The 23,611-nt window shown below is 37.5% G+C and overlaps 1 protein-coding gene across 1 annotated transcript; it reads right to left on the reverse strand.

Annotated features, from left to right (window-relative positions):
- Positions 1-3,612: 3,612 nt before the first annotated feature.
- Positions 3,613-8,120, reverse strand: LOC133716094 (disease resistance protein RPV1-like). Its single transcript, XM_062142835.1, has 5 exons — positions 7,483-8,120; positions 5,817-6,912; positions 5,324-5,722; positions 4,221-5,087; positions 3,613-4,094 (listed from the first exon to the last, which is right to left on the reverse strand). The coding sequence occupies exons 1-5, from the start codon at positions 7,950-7,952 to the stop codon at positions 3,639-3,641; spliced, it is 3,288 nt and encodes a 1,095-aa protein (XP_061998819.1). The 5' UTR covers positions 7,953-8,120; the 3' UTR covers positions 3,613-3,638.
- Between the last annotated feature and the right edge of the window lie 15,491 nt (positions 8,121-23,611).

Raw genomic sequence — 23,611 nt, forward strand, 5'->3', positions numbered from 1 at the left:
CAATTTTGTAAAGAAATTAATTTTTAAGTTTTCTGTGTTTTATTTAGCTTTCAGCAATCAAAACAAGAACATACAGAAAACCTAAACAATTCATACTTGCATTCATATCTGATCGGAGCATAATTATGCGATAATAATGTTGGTAATTCCCATATTTACTTTGTTAGTTTATCTTATTTTCTGGTTAATTTAGTTATTTTTATGTTTATTAGGTTTGCCAAAGCAAGGAAAGAAATATGAGCAAAAGGAAGGAGATATGTGCAAATAATGGAGAAGTGTGGAATCTTGATGAGTCAAGGAAGCATACGGCAACATGAAGAAAAAGATATTCAGCAATTAATTCTCTTGGCTGCTCTTATTGGATAGAAGGATGTCAATGAATCCAAAATCAATCAGAACATTAATAAAGGAGCCTTCCGTGGAAGCCAAGGAATTAGAGTCCCAAAAGGAAAGAAAACAAAGAGTTACAAACTGAATAAAATCTCTCCTTGGACGTTCAAGAAACCTATCATCACACATACGGAAGAGGAGAGACGCACAAGAGCTGAAAAAGAAGAAGAATTACAACCATCACCGAAAACGATCGATCGCTGCCTGCCGACGATCGATCGCCGATCAGCTTTTTCCTATTTCTTGGTTTTTGTTGTCTTCTTTCTCCATGAACTCAACTGTGTTTTTGATTTCCATTATGTGTAACTAAATTTCCAGTAGCTAGGGGGCAGTTGAAGCCCCTAGACATGATCCACAACATGCTCTGACATTCAATTTGTTTTCCAATTAATAAAGTTGAGGTTTTGTTTACCGATTTCTCATTGATGAGTTCTATGTTTGTATGCTTTGGAGGCCTACTTAGTATGCATGCTAGGGTTCTAATACTTTGATTATTTGATGCCTGGATCAATAGTTGGATTCCTCAAATTGTCTAGAGAAGTAATTGGTGGTTTTCACTATCAAGTAGACAAAACCCTAGGTTTAGCAAGGCTCTAAGTTATTTGCGATGTCTAGTGATTGCTCAAACTCTTTTCAAACTTAATGATCTCTGCATGTTTAATCTAATAAACGTACCTTTAGGTTGCATTGCTTGGGAATAGTCTAGGTGTAGAGCACTTCCTGCCTAGCGTACAAAGTAAGAAAGGGTAATAGGTTGTGTTCAAGCGTACCGAGCCAATCTGAGCGTCTTCAACTAAGTTAATTGGAAGTAAATTGGACAAAGTGTGTTGTGTGTGATTGTTGGAGGTGGATACTTCCTTCCTAGCTAGTTTCATCATCTTGATATCAACCAATCTAAAATCTGTTCAGTTTCGTTTTTCTTTCTGTTCTCTGTTTTCACGTATTTTATTCTCATAGTAAACGAACTCCAAAAATTCCCAAATTTTGTGTGCTGGACGCCTTGTGTGTCTAGTACGTCTCTGTAAATTTTCATATTTTTCTGGGTTGTTTTGGTTAGGATTTTAGATTGTTTTTCGACTGCTGTTCAGTAGGAACTGCAGTCACATTTTTTGTGACTTTCATTGAAGCAATTAATTTAACTTAATCCTCTGCGGGAGACCCTTATTTCCCTATATTACAATTGACATACTTGCAGGAGAATAAGGAAAATCAATAGCTTTTAATTTAGCTATCAATATCAGTCCATAACCAAAAACAATGTTAAGCAACACTTTTGAGCAGAAGCATAACATCCTGGAGTTCTTTATCAATATGTCATGTTCAATGAAAACAAGTTATCCAAAAAAATTTATCCACATCTTTAGACAGAAGAAAAATTTCTAAGTATCCGTATTTATTTTCATCAACCATGCATACTGCTGTTTACTGAGTTCTTTATCAATATGTCATGTTCAATGAAAACAAGTTATCCAAAAAAATTTATCCACATCTTTAGACAGAAGAAAAATTTCTAAGTATCCGTATTTATTTTCATCAAGCATGCATACTGCTGTTTTGTATTCTAAAACCATACTTGACCACTTCTTTGGAAGATAAAATTGAAGCATAGTTTTAAAACACAAAACACAATTTCAGTTTTGTTACTCGATCAGGCACAGTTACTTGGTCAGTTACTTGACCAGTTACATGTACCTGATCAGTGTTTTCTGCCAACATCAATGAAGGATGCTTTGTGCATCATAATCACTTATGCCAACAGAAAACCACAAAACACATGAGCTTTTATATTCTACCCAGATCATTGTCTTTATAAGAAATTTAAGCTCATGCATCTGTCAATTTCAACGATGTGTAAAAATTTGGGAGATTCTGGTTCTTCATACATCGTCATATGATCACAGATGCAATACCATATAAACAATCAATTCAACATGCATATTCAAGCATAACCAAAATTGATTCGATTCCAAGAAACCACAGAACAATCAAGAAATTGTAAATTTCATCCGGTCACCATCTACTCTAACCTAACGCACGCCGGGAATGCAACTAGGGTTCTTGAGCACAATCAAAAATTCAATTATCATGCTATGAATCGAAATCAATCTCACAGAAAAAACCTGTTTTTGCCTTTTCCCCAATTTGCTGCTAAAAATCACAGCGGAAGCATGAATTTGATATTTAACCAGATGCAGCAATCGACTTAAGTAACTTACCTTGATCAGGTACCTGACCAGTTACTTGGTCAGTTACCTGGTCAGTTACTTACTTGGTCAGGTACCTGATCAGTTACATGACCAGTGACTTGGTCAGTAACCTGATCAGTTACTTGACCCGTAAAGCAAAAACCCTTTCAATTTTTATTTTTTTAATGTTTGTTTTGCAAAACCCTAAAACGATTTTTCATATTTGTGAGTCTATGCTCTGATACCAATTGTAAAACCATATTACATGCTCACAACATATGCATAACAATCTAAAAGGGATCAAGGCTTACCTTCAGCAATCACTGGCATGGATTCCATCTTTGCAGCTGCTAAACACGATCACTGAATGTGGTCTTCTGTTACTTACCAACTTGTTTCTCAATGGACAGAACAATATGCAAAACGTCGGTAGTAATCAGGGACCAATTCATCTATATATATAGGTGACTTAAACCTCAAGAAGCTTCCCATTAAAGCTATCCATATCAGTTTAGGTTTCCTAGTTAGATTATTAATGTAACACTTCATTGTAGTCTTTCTTGCAGACTAAGAATATGATTTCTTACCTTAATGAATAGATACACTCTTCCATTAAGTTACAAGTATTGATTTGAGTTTGTGTCCATGTTAAACTAGATATGACATTTAGCTAATTATCAATATACTTAATGTTAATGTGTGACAAGTCCATATTTGATTCTAACATCATGGCCCCAAGAAATTATACATCTAAAACAAATGGATTCATTTAAGCAAAATTCGTTCCTCATTTTTTTGTCCCCAGACACGTCTCTCAAAATCTTCGTGCTGAAAAGGGCACCCATATGATTTTCCCAATAAACTATTCAAATCCGTGTGCTCTTGAACTGAAGAACGAAAATTTCGAGGAAATCCGTAAATATTGCAAAGTAGGTATTTGCCTGCCACCATTTGATACTTAGGTGCCGATACGTGTCCAATGAGGACAGCCTGGCTCCAATAAGGTGCTTCATGCTGGGTCGTAACATCTTCAGGATTTGATAATTGGATACCATTATATGCCTAGCCCTTATTTTCATTCTCGTACACAAGTTGGACTGCAAGCGCCTTTATCAAGAACCGAGGCTCTCCAGTACTCATATTACTCATATGACACATTAAATATTTGCTATCCACAGAAAAACGTAGTTCGTCCCCGCCCTCTAACTCATCATTCTCAAACTGCCAATGGCTTAGCCATGACATTTCTTCATTCACTTTTGGAAGACCTACACTGACAGGTAAATGTGACCACATAAGACCCTTCGCTTCATTACTGACTTTTAGGAGTAAACTAATCATCAGAAAGTCTCTTGCATCTTCTGGGGTGTACACAACACAGACATTTAAGCCTTTAATCTTGAGTTTAGGATGGGACGGAACAGTGATGGACAACGCGGTTTCACCCCGGTACTTGTACCAATCAGGAATATTGCTTCCTCGAAGGAAAATGCTGAATATGCCACATTCACAGAGTCCCTATTTCATATGTTAGAACAATAAAAGGCTAATTATTCAAACAGCTAATTATATATCATTACCAAAAAAAAAACAGCTAATTATATATAAATACTAATAACTACAGGTGTGAGCTAGAGTGAGAACCTGGAGTGGACATGTCCTGATGCAAAATGTCAAGAAATTTATCATTTTAAGCTCCTCAGTTCCTCCAGAGGGTTCCAAATTGTACAGGCCAATATTTCTTATCATTTCCATGTCAATTTCGCTAATCAATGGCTTTATACTGAACCAGCCTCCAACTTCGACTAATTCTCTAGCACCAAAAAAACAGGGCAACAGGGATGTATTTGGTAAACTAGTTACCTTTTTCAATGATGGACACGACATTGCTTCTAATTCATATAAACTTGGTGGGAGCTCGGGAAGCATTTTGAGGTTTTCGCAACCGCTTATACAAAGAGACTTGAGCACAGTAAGACTCTTCATGTTTTCAGGTAGACTCATAAATGGATTATCGCTTAGATCCAGTTCCTCCAATGCGGAAAAGATAGTAGGATCATTGGGAATCTCTGATATATTGCAATCAGCCAGACTCAACCGTACTAAAAAACGTGGCAAATTTATCAATGACAAACTGGTTGGTTCAACACCTTTTCTTGGTGATACATGCGACCAAATTGATTTCCAGGATTTATTTGATAACAGGCTGGTGAAATTCATCATATTAGTAGCTGTGTTAGCATGAAGAGCAAGGTTTGAACAACCAGAAAGCTTAAGCTCCTGAAGAGATGTCAACCTGCAAATTGTCTCTGGGAGCTTCTCGAGATTTTTGCAGTATTTGAGATTCAAGGAAACAAGTTTCTCAAGATCACCAATGGATTCATCAATCTCAGCAATGTTCGTGCAACCTTCAAGGATTAATCTCTCAAGGTTAGAGAGTCCTGACAAGTCAGGTGTGGTAACAAGATCAAGTGAATGACTGAGATCAAGGATTTTTAATTTCGGCAGATTCTGTTATAAAAAGAGGAATGTTATTAGTTACAATGATAATATTAGAATAAAAGGAACCATTAATCAAATGACTAGATGATTTCCTATTTGGCTGATTTTTTTGTTTGTTTGTTTGTTGGATTCATATGGAAATAGGAAACTAGACAATGCTCTTATGTTAAAATGCATGATAGAAATATGAGGGTCCTCAAATTTGAAATTTGGAACAACTATGTTTGTGTGTAATAGTTACATACCTTTTTCCCCTTCCAAACAACTTGCAGTTTGCTGTTTTGCAACTCCAAAACAACTAGAGTTTGCAAATGAAATTCCTTCGGTATAGATTCTGAAGGAAACCCTTGCCAAGAAAACCATGATATTTTTTTTGGAAAGTCGTCATAGCAACCACTGAATTTTACATTATTGAGCAGAAGAATTTTAAGATCGTGCATCCTTTTAAGTGCCTGTGATTTGAAGTTCGGCATATCTGAATATAACTCTGTTGAGGAAAAGTTGTTTAATTTCCATGAGAAGAAACCAGACCAACGCCATCTGGAACAATTTCTATCATACTCTTCAGTGCAGCATCGTTTATTGTTAAAAAGGGTATTTTCCTTGTGAAGGTTGAGCATGAGACCTTTAATAGTTTCTGTACCCTGCCAACAAATCAGAACAGTTGGTTAGGTAATTAGTGTAAATGAACAATGCAACTACATAAGCATACACTTGAAGATCGCAGATGTGTCTTACTGTTATGTTCTCCAAAACATCAAATGCATCCTTATCCCACAGTCTACTACGTTTTCCAGGGTTCTCTGGGGACCATTCGTGAATAATTCCCCTTGCCATGTCAATAAGTAATTGATGCATGATCAACTTGCCATTATCAATTTGCACTAAACATCTATCGACTAGATTTTTAATTCCAATTCTTGGGAAAAGATGAAGGTCGTCCAGTACTGTAATTGCAAAAATTTTCATCTTTCCAATGAAGAAACAGGCTATATGAAGAAACAAATTTTTGTCGCAATCATCTTTTAGAGAATCATAGCTTACTCTTAGAACTTTTTGGATTTCGCCATCAGGAATCACATCCAACTTCTCTAATGCACTTTGCCATACATCTACACCTTCTTTATACAGAGAAGACCCCAAGACTTTAATAGCCAACGGAAGCCCTCCACAATGTTGTACTACATCTGTAGAAACCTCCGTGTAGCTTTTGATAGGATGAGCTTGTCGAAAAGCATGCCAACATAAAAGCTCAAGTGATTCATGCTTATCAAGTTCTTGCACCCTGAACCCTGTAGAACCCTCAATGGCTCTCAGCAAGTGTAAATGTCTAGTTGTTATGATAATCTTACTTCCCGGATGAAACCATTCTCTCATTCCAAGAATTGCACTGAATTGGTCCGAATCATTTACATCATCAAGAACAATAAGAACTCTTTTGCAACATACAGCACGTTGTATCCGGCTCATTCCTTCATCAACAGAGTATATCTCCTTTGGCTTCTGCTTCTGGATATCAGATATAAGTTTCATTTGCAAGCGAACCAAACCATTAGGTTCTTCTGAAGTTGCTCTAATATCTGCAAGAAAGCTATTTCCTTGAAAGTTACCCAAGTTCATGTTATAAGCAGCTTTTGCAATGGTGGTCTTGCCGATTCCACCCATTCCATAAATCCCAGCTACACCAACATCAGTTGATCCTTCTCTTAACCACATGTTTATATCTTCCACACGATCATCTATTCCAACCGCATAGGGAGGTAGATTTAATAGTTTTGGTTCCAGTTTATTTCCAATCTTCTCAACAATATCTTTGATCAGCTGTGATTCATACCTGTTGAGTATTCATATAACAAATTCAAAACTTACAAAATTCAGTTAATAGAAATGAGTGCATGATTAATTTATGTAAGAGGAATGCTCAATAAAGACGCAATAGATGTCTGATCAGCAGATCAAAACTACCATGAATGATCTTCTTTTGAATCTCAAAGAACATAGAAATAAAATAGAGAAATAGAATCAAATTTGAGGATTTTTTTTTTTTTTTTTTGTCTTTTTCAGATTACAAAACCTCAAAGATCCCCAAAACGAAACCAACCCATCTCCTTCAAAACCCAATCTGTATGGTCCCGAACAGAGGAACCCCAACTCCTAATCTCAAGCTCCACTAAACCACCTCTTCAGATAAAAAAAAAAAAAAAAAAAAAAAAAAAAAAGAAACAGATTCAATTTTGATTGACTTGGTTTTTCAGGGAATATAAGCACATGAATATTCTGAGTCCCGTTGGTGTACCTTAACTTTGGATTGTAGCAGTGTTTTAAGTTACTTGAGAAGAAAAAAAAAAAAAAAACCAGCAAATAGTTTGAAATTACTGGTAGAGTCAGGGATGAAATGACTTACTGATCTCCTAATTCCATCCCACCCAGATCGGCAGCATCTTTAAGTGATCTTCTCCACTCGTGCACCTTGCCCATCTCCTCCTTGAAGCGCTCTTCATGTTTGGCAAACGCTTCTTCAAAACTGCCAGTCTGATGTCTAACATTGGATGGATCCACCTTATAGAAAACTGACAAAACCATGTGTCCATCTTTTTTTCTACGTTTCATGATAGTGGCAAGCTCATCCAAGCACCATCTTGAGGAAGCATAATTCTTGGAAAACACGATTATTGATACCTCTGATTCCTGGATAGCTTTCTGCAGTTCTACTGCTATCTCTGCTCCTCTCTCAATTTCATCATCATCTCTGAAAGTGTGAATTCCAGCCAACTCCAAAGCTCTATAGAGATGATCACTAAAGCCCTTGCGTGTATCTTCGCCCCTGAAACTCAGGAAGGCATGATAGCGGCATCTGGATGGAGAAGCAGCCATGGGGAGAAAAGAATCAAACTCTCTTGCCAATCAAATAGATTGAAGAAAATGAGACTTGAAATTCCTCAGTACTGAAATGCGCGAAATTTTCCTTGTATTTAAAGACGAAATAAAGACGAAGCTTCTTCTGTGGTGGACCTGAAGTCAAATCGATAGTGAGTACACAGCTGCCCCAAAGCTAGCCAAAAAGGCTGAAATTGAAGGGTCTCTTCCCGTATACCCAAAAAGCCTCTGTATTTTGCCCAAATGCCCAACACTTTTGTATTACACTGTTACTTTTGAGAAAAGACTAACAGGGATAAGTCTTTATCTAAATGTCAATTGTATCCTATATTAGTCTGTGGTTTTGCTAATACTGTTTGACCAAACAAACTTCATTTTATACGTCAAAAGTAAAACAAAACTAGCCTTCAACATGCCTACTTTCTCCTAACGGCCTCTTGCCTAATGGATACTTAACAGGCGGAATCACTGCTGCTTGTCTTAGTTTTGGATTTAAAACTGATTTTTTCAGTTGAACAGTACAACCAGAACCTAAGAATTCTACAAGATGCAGACACTTAGATGGTGACCTAAAGATGAAACATAAAGACAACTATAATTAAGGAAATTTAATGACAACTATAAATGTTTGAAGAAATGGGTGAGCAACCATACGAATTTATTTATTCAAAAATACATACATGTTATACATTCAGAGCCTCATTCTCAGGTAAACAGCAAAAGCTGTTTAGCTATCCATAAGAATGAGAACAGGTACTTACTTGTACTGAAGCACACTACTATGACACTCTTTTTTGAATATCGGATTGATGTTTCCGTTTTCGAATGCCTTACAAATGAAACCAAAGCTCTTTATATAGAGAGCGGAACTCAAACTAGAATTCAAAATACCAAAATGTACAGAACAACTCCGTGACTTTTCAGCTTTCTGAGTGCTCCTGATAATGGAGGTCGGATGGAGAAAGCAGAAAAGGAGTAGGTGAAGCGTCTCTTTCTTTCTTTTGAAAAAGCAAAAGTAACCTTTAGAAAAAGTCTAAAGCTCAACAGTTGCAAAGTTGGTGTTTTATTCGTCACCTGTAGCTTCACATGTTCTCATCTGTTTCAGAATGGTGGCCAAAGACAAAGGAGTTGTTGTCTGTCTGGGCCATGCGAGTGGTTGTAACATTGTCCTCGACATCTGTATCAACATACATTTTATAGTGGTTGTCATTTTCAAGCTTTTCCACCCACTGCATGCATGCCATTGTCGAGTCTATCTCTTTTCTGGTGAGAGATAGGAATAGGTCACTGCTGACTACGTCAGGATGATCATAGGCAGTGATAATAGTTTTCTCCCCTGCTACCAGGAAGGTATTGCTGATATCTTCAGAGATGATCTTCTTCATATATTCCAGGGCCATGGCCTTCATCCATGGGATGCTTGAATTTGGTTGGTCATTGTACCCAACACAGGCAGGTTGTAGATATTCTCTTTGAATGATTCTCACATAATGATATGGAGAAATATATTCAACCTCACCGTTTGCCTTTCTGATCCATTCTGGAGGAGTAGATCTGAACTTCAGTCGGAGTATGCCATCAGTTCTCCTGACATTCTTGACTGTATTGACGATGATGGGCGGCAAACCTTTTAGATCATCATTAGTTTTAGTCCACAGATTATGGACAAAACCATTTTCAACAAGCCAAAGCTTGTGTTCTTGGGGGCGTTCACTCTGAACATTTACCAAGTATCTTCCAACATATGATCCAGCTATGATGAAGAGGGTTGGAGGAACTAGGTCTTCTGAATTGTGTCTTCCTATTAGATTGTGGAAGTTATGCCAGTCTGCTTCAGTGAGTGCCATAATAGGGACCCTAGCATTTTCTGGACCTTCAAGGAAGTTAATTTTTTCTTTCTTGGCAGCACTCTGCTGTAATTCTTTGAACTGTGGCCTTGCATTATCATATAGTTCTTCAGCTAATGCAAAGAGAGCTGGAAACATTAGACCACTGCTTCTTTCCTGAAAGGCAAATAAAAGATTATCCAGAATTGCCTTCTGGTGGTAAGCTAATCTCCTGCCAGTTCTGAACACAGGAGTATCGAACGTTCGAAGTTCATAATTGAAAACATTTATGACTCCTGTTGGAGTAGGTTTGCTTTTTGGCAAAGCAATAGCCGTCAACGGTCTTGATGAGCCTTTACCGTCTGCCGTTTGAGACGGGCTAGCCAATCCTTTACCCTGGGATTGATCAGTTATGGCTGGTCTTTTTGGACCTAGCAGGAATTTTTTGAGGATTTCTTCTTTGGGATCCTCGATATCCTCATGTTCTTTCCCAAGTCTTCTGCTTCTGGGATTGCGACCTTCGTCGTCATCTCTTCTGTTGAACATGGCTAATTCTCTAGTCAAGGCGTCTGGAAGAAAGTTCTTGTTTCCTGCAATTAATTCAACAACATAATCGTATTGGTTAAGAAATAATTGCCAGTTAGCTAATCTTCCTCTATCAGCAGCTTTATCAAGTTTGAAATTTTTGAAATTCTTTACTCTGGCACAATCGGTGCGAACAGTAAAGGGTTTTCGAAGAAAAGCTGGAGAATTTAAAATTGTTTTCTTGACAGCCAAAATTTCTTTTTCCCCTGTGGGATAATTCAGTTCTGCAGGGCTGAACTTGCCGCTACAAAATTTACAGATCTTTTCAATGTTAGTTCCAGGCGTTTTTGCCAGAACAACACCGGACCAGTAATTATCACTCGCATATGTTTGGAGGATAATTTCATCATTCTCTTCTGGTTGTTGAAGAGGAGGGAGGTTTTTGCAGAGATTTTTTATCTGCTTCACCGTTTTCTCATCATCTTCTGTGAAGTTCCATTTTCTTTTGGAACTTGTTTTAGGGGATAACATTGCTGTTAGCCCTGAGATTTTAGGAATGAAATCTCTCCCATAATTTATGACACCACGGAATCTCTCTAGACTCTTTGCATCAGGAATTTTATCTGGGAATTTCCAGATTTTCTCAAGGATATGAGGCTGAAGTTTTATCATTCCATTTTTGATATTTATTCCTAGGAAATCAACTTCATCGAGGATAAAGAAGATCTTCTTTTCACCTAGGATGATTCCATGCTGAACTATCAGCTTAACAACCTCATGGAGGTGTTTCATGTGTTCTTCTCTGTTTTTGGAGAAGACCAGAATGTCATCTATGTAGACGACGCAAAACTCCGCAACATGTTTGAAGATATTATCCATTTTTCTCTGGAAGATTGAGGGAGCTTGCTTTAGACCAAAAGGCATTACTAACCATTCGTAATGTCCCTGTGGTGTTCCAAATGCAGTGAGAGGTATACTCTCAGGATGCATTTTGACCTGCCAGAAACCCGACTTTGCATCGAATTTCGAAAAGACTTTAGCTCCTCTGAGCTGGTTGATCAGTACTCTTACTTGAGCAATTTGATAGCCGTCTTTGACAGTCTTCTTGTTGACATCTCTGTAGTCAATCACCATTCTAGCTTTTCCTCTTAGCGTTTCTGCATGGTTTCTCACGTAGAATGCTGGAGCATGATGAGGGCTAGTGGAAGGTTGAATTAATCTCTTGTTCAGAAGATCTTCAATATCTTTTCTGAATTCTTTTTGGTCTTCCTCTTTATACTGAGGAATGGCTTTGACATGACAGATAGCATTCATGTCATGCAATCTTAATTCACAGACCACGGGGTCCTTTTCCCAAAACTTCTGAGGATCTACATCGATGTTCTGCTCGAGTAGTTTCTTGATTTTCTCAAGAGTGGGAATTTTCTGAGACTCAAGCTTAGTCTGAAAGTGCTTGAGGTTATGCTCATGAATGAAACTAGCTTCTTCTTCTTCACTAGTTTCTTCTTCTTCTTCTTCAGAAGATTCTTCAACAAGCAATTCTTCTTGTTGTTTGATTTGGAGTATGGGTTCAAATTTGGGTTTGTAGGGGGTAAGATCACCACTATTCTGTTGCGATCTCTGATATTGGGTGGTAAAGTGAGGTCCTACTACACTTTTGGCTTGAGTAAGCCTATTTGCCCAGAACACCCGTTCTCCTTTTCTGAAGCCGATTGCTTCTTCATCCTGAATAAATCTCTGTTGGAGAATGAAATCATTACCCAACAAGAAATCTGCGCATTGGCCTTCAGATTGTCAGACGTTATGGATGGTAAATGTTCCTCCACCAATGGTGATATGAACATTTTTGGCTACTTTATTCATGGTGAGATGGCTTCCATCAAAAGTAACACCAGTAGCTGTTTTCTTTTCTTCTTTCCAGAGATTCTCTGGAATTGCAAATCTTTTTGCAACTGTAAATCCTGATCCATTATCTACAAAGGCATGTAGATGATATTTTTTGTGATCAGGAAATTTTAGTCCAATCTCTATGTAGTTGCTGTATCTACTAGTAGAGACGACTTTTGATTGTTGAAGCTCATTTTCCTGAGCTTGTTCCTTTGGAATGAATGGTTTACATTCTTCTGGAACAATTTCTGGTGGTTCAACCAGTTCAAAGTTTTCATCGGTTGTTTTTTCTTTTTCGATGAGTTCTTCCTTTGGTTTTGAAGAAGATGGTTCCATGATTTCTTGGAACAAAGTTTCGACTTCTTTCTCTTTTTTCTCAGAGAAATATTCTTCATATTCTTGATCAACCAATTGGCTGACAAGGCCATTCTTGGTTTTTCTTCTTGCTTCAGCTATGAAGCATTCTTTGTGATAAGTCTTTTTTGACTCTTCACAAAACATAGGGAGACCATTCTTTTCATGACATAAACAGTAGTCACAAACGAATGTACCAGGGTTCACCTGATAAGAAGACATTAGAGATTCTATCTTACTTTCTTCCCAGTTTTTGATTTTCAAAACATTCATTTGTCTGGATTTGAAGTACTCTACTTCAGAATCTGTCTCAGACTCAGATGAATCTTCTCCTTCAGACCAGGCAGAATAAACTGATCTGTCGTCTTCTTCATCATCAGAATAGGCTATTTCGTAGCCTTTCATGTTGGCAGTTTCTACTATATGCTCATATTCTTCAAAGAGAGCTTTAGTAGATCTTTTACCCTTTTCCGGGCATTCATTGGCATAGTGCCCTTCAGCTTTACATAACCAACATCTGCAAGCTTTCTTGCTGGGTTGTTGTTTATGCTGATGAGTATTCTTCTTTTTCTTGAAGAATTTCTTTTTAGGATTTTCCTCCTGTTGTTTCTTGTAATTGGAACTTCTTTTGAATTTCCAATCTCTTTTCTTATTACCCTTTTTGAATCTTTTAGGGTAATATTTTTCTTTTCTTTTTCTGAGGAATTTGGATTCATGACATCCCCAGTTAGTGGGTATATCCAATATTCCATAACAGAAATTTTCAACTCCTTTGAGCTGTTTCTTAGCCATCTTTGCTCTAAGATTGGCTTTGCATTGTTCTTTCAGTAATTGCCGGATTCTGTCGGCAATCCCTCCAACTGAAAATCTTTCAATTGGTTTTTCTGCTATGCTTTCTCGCACAGTTGTTCTCCATGGTTCAGGGAGTTTCCTGTGCAACAGGTTGACTAGATCAGTGCTTTCTAGTTCACCAATTGTACAGTAATATTCTTGAAATTCATTCAAGTATTCTTCAAAATATCTCATGTCACAAATCTTGAGAGCATAGATATTTGATTTGGCCGTTTCTCTGGCCTTTTCACTCATATTTGCAGAATCTCCACAGAACTGATCGTACAGGGGTACTGCAAAATCATACTGAGATTTTGAAGCTTTGATATCTTCTAGCCATTCTTTTCCTCTGGCTGTTTCTTTGAAAGAGAAATAATACTTCTTAGCTACCCCTGTGAGAGTAGTTTCAAAGTACATCTGAAGATCAGGAGCTTCGAATTTTCCAAAGGTGAGAGCAGATGCCATCATCAGGCTGTCTACCCATTGGTCAAGAGTTTTTCTCTTGTCTAGAGTTTTATCCAGATCTAACCAGATACCAAAATTGGTAATAGGTACTCTGGGTATCTTGTCCTCTGGGACAAATCTTTGAGAATTTCTTTCTCCATCTCTGCCCGTAGGGGCCTTCTGTATAGGGATTTTCACCTTTCCTTTTTCTCTGGTGATGGAAGTTTTGGAGCTTTCTCCTTCTTCCATTTCAACATCCTGGTAGGGAAGGAGTTTTCTTTCCTTTCCTGGATTGAAATTTTTCATTTCTTCGATTAGTTTTTCTAATCTGGATTTTCACAGAATTCTGCTTCTTCATAAAGATCATAGAGCTTTTGTGCTCTAAGCATATTAACTGGTCTGTTTAGATCAGCTTCTAGTCTTCTTCAGTGATTGGCTCTTCAGTAGTGGGTTTTGTACCACTAGTACTAGCTTCTCTAGTGCTATAGCTTCTTCTGAGAAGATTTTTGTTTATCCTGATATTCTCAGGACAGACATCACTTTTTCTGTGATTGTCAAAATTTAGACTGATTTCTCCAGTCTTTCTGCTTTCATAAATTTTTCCTTTTGCACTTTCTGCTGGTAGCTTCGGACCAGATAATTTCCATTCAATAGGAAACGTTACTTCATTCCAAGTAACCTTGTGGATCTGTTGTGAATGGTTCTTCTGACTGGTGAGGAATCCAGTAGTAAGACCAGGGATGTTTGATATCCTTGTCTTTGGTTCTACTGTGGTACTCATCAGTTTATAGTATATCCTGTATACTATTGCCAATTCTTGCATATCATTTTTCATAGATATGCCATCTGTCTTGACTCTCAGTCGGAGACAGTGAGCTGCATCTTTCAAGCTGGTAGAGAAGTTGGGGAAGCAGTTGAAATATGCCACCTGGTTGCATAGAGATGCTTCAAGGGTTCCCAAAAGACTAGCTTGAAAATCTTCCAATCTATTGTCTTGTAAGACACATAGAACTGAACAGTTTATGCCTTCTCGAGCAAGAAGTTTTATGCCTACTTGGACTACTCCAATGTGCATAAATTGATAATTTTTTGCCTTTGCTCTGGCAACTTCAGCAGGAGTGATCAGTAGAAGATCGGTTTCTCCTGTTGTAGAGGGGGTTGTGAATTCTAGCAATTTGAAATGATGGCTATCCATCAGGTCAAACGTTCCCCTTTTGTAAATTTGTTTGAAATCTAGCTTTGGAATTGAGGCGTTTTTTACCTCATGCTCGGTTTCATTGTATTCAAATTCTTCAGAATTTAGGAGTTGTACTCCTTTCTTTTTCCCTAAGATGCTCATCATGTTAACATCTCGAGTTTCCTTCGGCTTTTCATACCGAATACTAGTAGAACTAGTAGAAGGATCCAGAAAAATCAAGTTTGGAACAGGATTCTCTGGTCTTTCTAATGGTTTGAATCCATTAGCTTTCTTTTTTACTGTAGGCACTTTCTTGTCCTTCAGTATAGTTTTCATAGAATCCAGCGTTTTTTGCTGTTCATTGATTTTTCTACTAACACTCGTTAGCCTTTCTTCTTCCGTTTTTGGAAGTCCTTTGATATAATCCATTTTGTTTTCCAGGTTTTCTAACTGGTGGATTATAACAGGAATTTGTTCTAGATGATCTTGACATCTAGATATTTCTTTTTGCAGGATCTGATATTTTTCATCAGAAGATTTTAATAGAGAATTCAGTCTCTCTATTATTAAATCAGACATTGTCCCCATCGGGGATTCCCCTGCTGAGCTATTTTACAAGCTCTGATATCAGTGATTTGCGGATCTAACCAATGCTCAAGTAATCAAGAGGTTTTTGTTCCTCTTCCAGAATATATAAGAGATTATCAATATCTTCTTCTATTTTATAAATTCTGGTTTGAAGCCTATAGATAATATCCCAGTAGTTGGGAGTTTCTCTACTAAGATTTTCTCTATATTCTTTCAACTTGCTCAATTTTTCTCTCTCTTTTTGCAATTCTCTGCTAGTATTTTTACAGATAGCATTTAACTCAAGTCTGTCAACGATTGAAATCTTGAATAGTAAAGTGCACTGTTTACCTTTGAAATAGAGGATGATTGTAACATCTGTATATATTTTTAAACGAATAAAACTCTGATGGGCCCACCACGTTTCAAAACAAAATTACATATGCAGACAGATGCAGACTCTAAGGCAGACAAACAACAACTGAAAAGGAAAGCAACAAGGGGTACTGATGGTAGAAAAAATGACAAGACGGGTAGGTAGGAATAGAAAGGGGAAAGATTTGTGTAGAGAGGAAGAAAAATCATACAGTGGGGTGTATGAGAAGTATTCTTAGGAATATGGGGTGTATAAGCATTAACCCAAATTAGAAACAACTAGAAAGTCTGATGGACAGGCCCAACTAGACACTAAAGAAAAGGAAACTTAATTTCCAACTAAGCTTAGGAAAGCCAGTATAAGGAAATTAACCCTTGTAAAACAACTAATGCATAGGCCCAAAGAACAAGCCCAATCCAAAACAGAAAACCTAGCTACTGCAGACCACCTCACGCCGCCGACCACGCAGAGTCGTCGATGTGTCGCCGGAAGCAGAACACCAAGTTGTTCCATGCTGAATAATCGATGCCAACCAAAACCTAGTACACAAACCTTAAGAAAACCAACAACCTAGGGAAGAAGATCCCTCAAAACAACCTTACACTGTCCACTATCGAGACCTAAACCAAGAAAGAGTCGTGACTGCCGAAAGAGGACCGAGAACCTGAGCCAAGAACCAGAACCATGGAGAATGGGGGGTGATGAACCCATGCGTGAGCACCCATACTCACCTAAGTAAGTGCCTTGCATGTATAACCACAGATAAGGCTTCTAGTCATGTATAACCACGCGGCTTGGATACAATGCGGACTTCTTGATTTTATTTTTTTAAATTTTTTTTGAGGGATTGAAATCGACACTCCTTCATTTACAAACTACACACCTCAGTAATTGATTTTTCAATAGACATATGCATAAAAGAAGATGACACGACATGGTTTGAGGGATTGAAATCGACACTCCTTCATTTTCAATAGACTTCTTCATTTGCATATTATTCTTTCATCGCCACCAGAGAAGTACAACCAGGCTGCCAGTCAGGGGTCTCCACATGCCTTTCATTATTCTGATGCCTAAGTCAGCCAATATATTTGTGTTGACAGCGTACTTTAGCCAGATAATTAATGCGTAATCAATGAAGAGGGACGAATGAACCTTTTATAGATGAGGAGGAGAGTGAACTCCATTTTGTTACCAATGTGGGACTGATGGGGATCAGCTTTGTGCTTTCTAATGCCTCAGCAAGGTGATCTTGATGCAACGCATGACTGCACTTCCAAGTTACATCTAAGAACTATTGATTAAGAAAACAAAAGCACAAATACAAAACCAATTACCCCGATTTCTCTTCTTCTGCCTCAGCCGAAAACACATTAATGAAGACCGATGCTCTTCCTCCTCACATCAAAAACCCAATAATCCAGAAACACCTCCCTTCTCCTTGCGGATGACAAACCCAATATCACAACCTAAACCCCTGCATCATCGAAACCCCAAATCAATGACATACAAAGATTCAATGTGAATTTCAAGAAGTTCTTTCAAGAAACCAAGAGATCTACATAACTTGAAAATTTAGACATAAATTGAACACAGCAACACACACAATGACCCACAAAACCAAATTCACATGACAAAAAAATCCAGATAGATAAACCCAAATTCATATGCACCACCCAAAATTGCATGCACTGAAATTCAAAAACCCAATCAATCGCACCCAAAATTCAAGAGCCTAGATTTTGTATTGAAGAGCATGCCACACTCTCTTTTCAAATTAATATGACCGGAATCGCCTTGATATGGCAAGCGCATTTCGGAAAATACTTTTACCAAAAGACCCCGAGTGCTTAATTGCAACTGTAAATTAATCAATCTTGACACAATCGAGAAATTGAAACGTTACAAACCAAAATTGTAATGTGAACCCTTCATGGATACTATCTCTTTGGTTCCTTTATTTGTTATACATTCTTAGATTGCAGTTTAGTATGCTCTTTCACTGTATATGCTTCATTGCTTTTGTTAGAAAATGGAGTTAACTTTCAGATGCAGTTCATTCTTAGATTGCAGTTTAGTTATTTTGTTTAGAATTGTAGATGAATTATGCTGAATTTTTTTTTTCTTTTTTGCCACAGGATGGTAGCTTACTGCCTACATGGAAAATATGTTGATGCGACACCATTTGCTAATTCTGAGGAGAAAGTTAATGAAGAAACTAATGGAGAGAAATCCAAAACCCTTGTTGATGAACTTGGTGAAATGTTAAAGTTTAAAGGATTTAATTACCATGGTGCAGAGGTATTGTACAATGGCGTCTATGGAACAGAACTCACATGTGAAATCTTTATTGGTCCTGTTTACTATCAACGATTACGGCATATGGTTTCAGACAAATTTCAGGTTTAAATTCTCAGGATAACTCCTTTCACCGAGTAACTGAGCAAGTATGGTCTTCTCTGTTTTTGATTATCGGTTTCCTTGCTAATGCACTCTGTTCCACATGCAGGTTCGCTCTACGGGAATGGTAGATCAAGTCACACGCCAGCCTATCAAAGGACGAAAACGAGGTGGTGGTATACGTTTCGGTGAAATGGAGAGAGAGGCTCCTTGCTAGCACATGGGGCAGCATATTTGTTGCATGATAGACTTCTTACATGTTCTAATTATCACATTGCTGACGTATGTTCCCTTTGTGGATCCATCCTAACAACTGTAAAACTAATTTACAATACAAGCTCACACAAATACATGTTCATCATTAACCTTAAACATACCATTGACGTCATAAGTCGAGGCCATTGTTGCAGCTGCAGAAACAAAAGAACAAGTCGAGGTCGGAGTCTTCTGCTATTGACCAGCTGTAGCTTCTGAATGGGCAGAACACAATGCTTGTAGACGGTAGTGATAACAGGGACCCTAACCTCTTATTTATATAAGTTCAAGTCCTAGGAATCCTCCCATAAAGGTTTTCCTTATGGAACAAGACTTGTATCTTAGATTCCTAATGCATCACAGTTTAGGACTTTCTTGTAATCCAATTAATGGATTCCTAATCCAATGATAAATACACTATCATATTAGATATCTTGGTTGATTCTTTTCCAAATCCATGTTGTATTCGATTTAATGCTTTGATGGTTTCCTAGTTGCTCTAGGATAACTTGTGATGAGTCCACTTTTGATCTAACAATCTCCCACTTGGACTATCACTGGTTATCTAGGACAACCAAAACTGAATAACATCAACTCGTTTACAACCAACTGAAGTGTGCACCAGAATAAGGAAAAGTCTCAAAATCCATTCAACATGGTCAAAACACAGTAGCTTATGCAGAGCAAGGAAAAGCATACACTTTAACAAAATGCAGCACTTCCAGACCACTAACATAAGCCCCTGCATTCCACATACGCTATTAAAACAAAAGATGCAGTATATGAACATCGTGTATTACCAGAAAGATCATATACCTGAATGGTCCAACTGAATGTTTCAAAATGAAACTCAAGCATAACTGAAAACACTGATGGCCTTAATGCTTGTACTTTAAACTGAAAGAACATGTTCACTGAAATTACAAGACCATCTGACATTTAGGTAAATCAAGAACACAAAATAAAGTTGCAGAGAATTTTAATAAAATTGCAGTAACACAACTTGAATGAAATACCTCGAGAATTATATTGATAATCAAAATTCAATAATACATAAAGTTGTGATGATGAATAAACTGGAATTCACAACTACCAGAAACTTACAAGAACTTAGAAAATACAAAACTCATAAAAAATTTGCTCTTACTAAATAGGCTCCCACTGAACTCAAGAACCTAAACTAGGTAAAACACCAATGTTCTCAATATGTTTCTTGAAGGCTGCAACTGACAATGCCTTAGTGAATGGATCTGCAAGCTGAAAGCCTGTGCTTATACTCACTACTGAAATTTCACCATGCTTGACTCTCTCCCTCACACTGTAATACTTGAGGTCAATATGCTTTGAGTTATTTGACCTTTTACTGTTTTTACTGAAGAACACAGCTGCCTCATTGTCACAATAAATTACAAGAGCATCAGAAACTATATGACTTAAAATTCTAGTCTGCATCAAGAAATTTCTAATCCATAGCCCTTCACACATTCCTTCATATACTGCAATAAATTCTGCCTGCATTGTAGATGTTGTCACTAAGGTTTGTTTCATAGTTTTCCAAGCAACAGCCCCTCCTACAAGTATAAAAACATATCCACAAGTCGATTTCTTGGAATCAGGATAATTTCCTGCAAAATATGAGTCTGTGTATCCTATAAGCTTCAACTGTTCCACTTGTCTATACACAAGCATGTGATTTTTGGTCCTCTGCAAGTACCTGAGTACTTTCTTTCCAGCTACCCAGTGTTCATGACCTGGATTAGACTGAAACCTGGAAAGAATACCAATTGCAAAAGACAAATCAGGTCTAGTGCAGACCTGATCATATATTAGGCTGCCAACAAGCCTTGCATAAGGCTTGGACTCCATATCCACCTTTTCTACTTCATTCTTTGGACTTTGTTTCTTAGTGAGCTTATCTCCTTTAGACATTGGAACCTCCCCTGATGCACAAGTCTCCATGCCAAATCTTTTCAGAATTTTAGCAATATAGATTTGCTGGGATAATCCTAGCAAACCTTGTGCCCTATCTCTTATAATTTCTATTCCTAGTACATATGATGCCTCACCTAAATCCTTCATGTCAAAATTCTTTGACAGAAAAGCTTTGGTTTCTTTAAGTAGCTTTAAATTGCTACTGGCCAACAAAATGTCATCAACATAAAGTACCAGAAATATAAATTGGTTTCCCGATGTTTTGAGATAAACACACTCATCCACTAAATTCTCAGTGAATCCAAAAGAAGAAATCACAGAGTCAAACTTTTTATACCATTGTCTAGAAGCTTGTTTTAAACCATAAATGGATTTTCTTAGCTTGCAGACTAAGTCTTCTGTTCCTGGTTCTATAAACCCTTCAGGCTGCTTCATGTAAATAACCTCATCGAGTTCTCCATTTAAGAAGGCTGTCTTGACATCCATCTGGTGTAGTTCCATATCAAACTGAGCTACAAGTGCCATAATGATCCTAAAAGAGTCTTTGGTTGAAACTGGGGAAAAAGTTTCAGTAAAATCAATACCCTCTTTCTGTGTGAAACCCTTGGCAACTAACCTAGCTTTATGTCTCTCAATATTCCCATTTGCATCTCTCTTGGTTTTAAACACCCACTTGCAGCCTATAGCCTTTTGTTTGGGGTCAGGTTTCACTAAATCCCAAACTGCATTGTGGTTCATGGATTCAATCTCAGCTTCCATAGCTTGTTTCCACTCACTTGACTGACTGCTTTCAATAGCTTGATTGAAAGTGACTGGATCATTGTCATCTGCAAGATCAATTTCAACTTCATGTTCTTGCAAATAAACAATGTAGTCAGAATCTTCCCCCCTATAAGTTGGTTTCCTTGCTCTATGAGACCTTCTTAATTGGGGATTTTGATTTTGTTGTGGTTCTGCAGGCTGATCTTGAGGTTCTACAGGCTGTGGTTGATCAGGTAAGGGTTCAGGGTTAGCTTGATCATCTGCAAAATGCATTTCTTGATCAACAAGTTGATCTTGTGCATTTTGAGTTTCTGGAACACTAGTGGCTGCTTGTGTATCTTGAACTATAGGCAATATACTTTCAATGCATAAAGCTTATAACCCTTAGATTTTCCAGGATAGCCTATAAAATAGCAGCTTACTGTTTTAGGATCAAGTTTGTTTATGTTGGGATTGTAGATTCTAGCTTCTGCAGGGCAGCCCCACACATGACAATGGTGGAGGCTAGGCTTTCTGCCACACCATAACTCAAAAGCAGTTTTCTCTATAGCTTTACTAGGTGTTCTATTGCAAACATAGTTTGCAGTCCTTAAAGCTTCACCCCATAAAAACCTAGGTAGGCCTGCTGTGCACATCATGCTCTTGACCATATTCAAAAGTGTCCTATTCTTTCTCTCAGCCACACCATTTTGCTGAGGTATATATGGTGTGGTATATTGAGCCTTAATGCCTTGTTCTTGCACAAACAAGGCAAAAGGACCCTTTTGTTGTCCACTCTCTGTGTATTTTCCATAAAATTCACCACCTTTATCTGATCTAACAGTTTTGATTTTCTTCTCTAGTTGTTTTTCTACTTCAGCCTTAAATATTTGAAAGGCTTTAAGTGCTTGAGATTTTTCTGAAAGTAGATAGACATAACAATATCTAGAGAAGTCATCGATGAAGGTTATGAAATACACGTTTCCACAGATTGTTTGAGTTCTAAATGGACCACAAATGTCAGTGTGTATGAGCTCTAAAAGTGCTTGGCTTCTGTATGCAGTCTTTTTCCTTAAGTTAGTTATTTTTCCCTTAAAACATTCAACACAATCTTGTAAATCAGAAAAGTCAAGTTCATTCAAGATATTGTTTTTAACCAAAATTTTCAATCTCTCTTTTGATATATGGCCAAGTCTTCTATGCTACAAATATGCAAACTTTTCATTGCATTTAGTTCTTTTAACACCAGTTAAAGTGTTACTCGATGTGTTATTATTTTCAACAAGAGAAATTTCTTGTTGACTGTGTGAACAATTTAACTGTAGGTAATCATTCAATATAACACCATAACCAATTTGAACTGAATCTTTAGAAATAATAATTCCATTATTGTCAATAATTAAGAAGTCTACATCCAGATTTAACCAAAAGAGAAACTGAAATTAAATTCCTTCTCATGGAAGGTACATAATAAACATTATCCAAAACTAACAACTTTCCTAAACCAAGATCTAATTTTAAGGTTCCAACAGCTTTGACTGCCACTCTCATGCCATTGCCTACACACAGGTTCACTTCATCACTTCTTGGGACTCTCTTCCTTATGAATCCCTGTAGAGAATTAGTAATATGTAAGGGGCTTCCTGAATCAATCCACCAAGTTTTTGGTTCAACATTAACTAAATTAATTTCTAAAGAAAACAGTGAGTTAGAAAAATTACCCTTTTTAATCAACCAATTCTTAAAGCCTGTGCAGTCTTTCTTCATGTGCCCTACTTTCTTACAGAAATAGCACTTAAACCTAAATGGTTTGTTGGCTTTAGCTGCTCCCGAGGTAGATCCTTTGTAGATGGTTTTGGTAGGCTTAAGCTTAGACTGGTTCTGGTATTTCTTCGTAGGCTTTTCAACAAGGTTCACTGAGGTACTTGGCTCTTTCTCTTTTCTCATCCTATCTTCCTCATCTACACATATGACAATCAGCTCCTTAAGACTCCATTTTTCCTTTGGAGCATTGTAGCTAGTCCTGAGTTGGCTAAAACTATTTGGCAAGGAATGCAGTGCAGCATGCACTACATGATCATCAGTGACCCCCATGTTTAGGTCCCTAAGCTGAGCATTAATCTCAATTAGCTTCATGATATGCTCTCTCACTTTCCCTGTACCAGTGTACTTAAGCTCATTAAATTCCTTTGCCAATCTAGCAGCCTCAGCCTTATCACTCTCTCTGTACATGTCATGGATGGCATACAGGTAATCCATGGCTAGATCAGGTTCTTCTATGCTACCTCTAACTGTGTCTGACATAGTAGTCCTAATCACATTCTTTGCCATCTTGTTAGCC

The sequence above is a fragment of the Rosa rugosa genome, chromosome 6, assembly GCF_958449725.1.
Source record: "Rosa rugosa chromosome 6, drRosRugo1.1, whole genome shotgun sequence".
In the NCBI taxonomy this organism is placed as follows: domain Eukaryota; kingdom Viridiplantae; phylum Streptophyta; class Magnoliopsida; order Rosales; family Rosaceae; genus Rosa; species Rosa rugosa.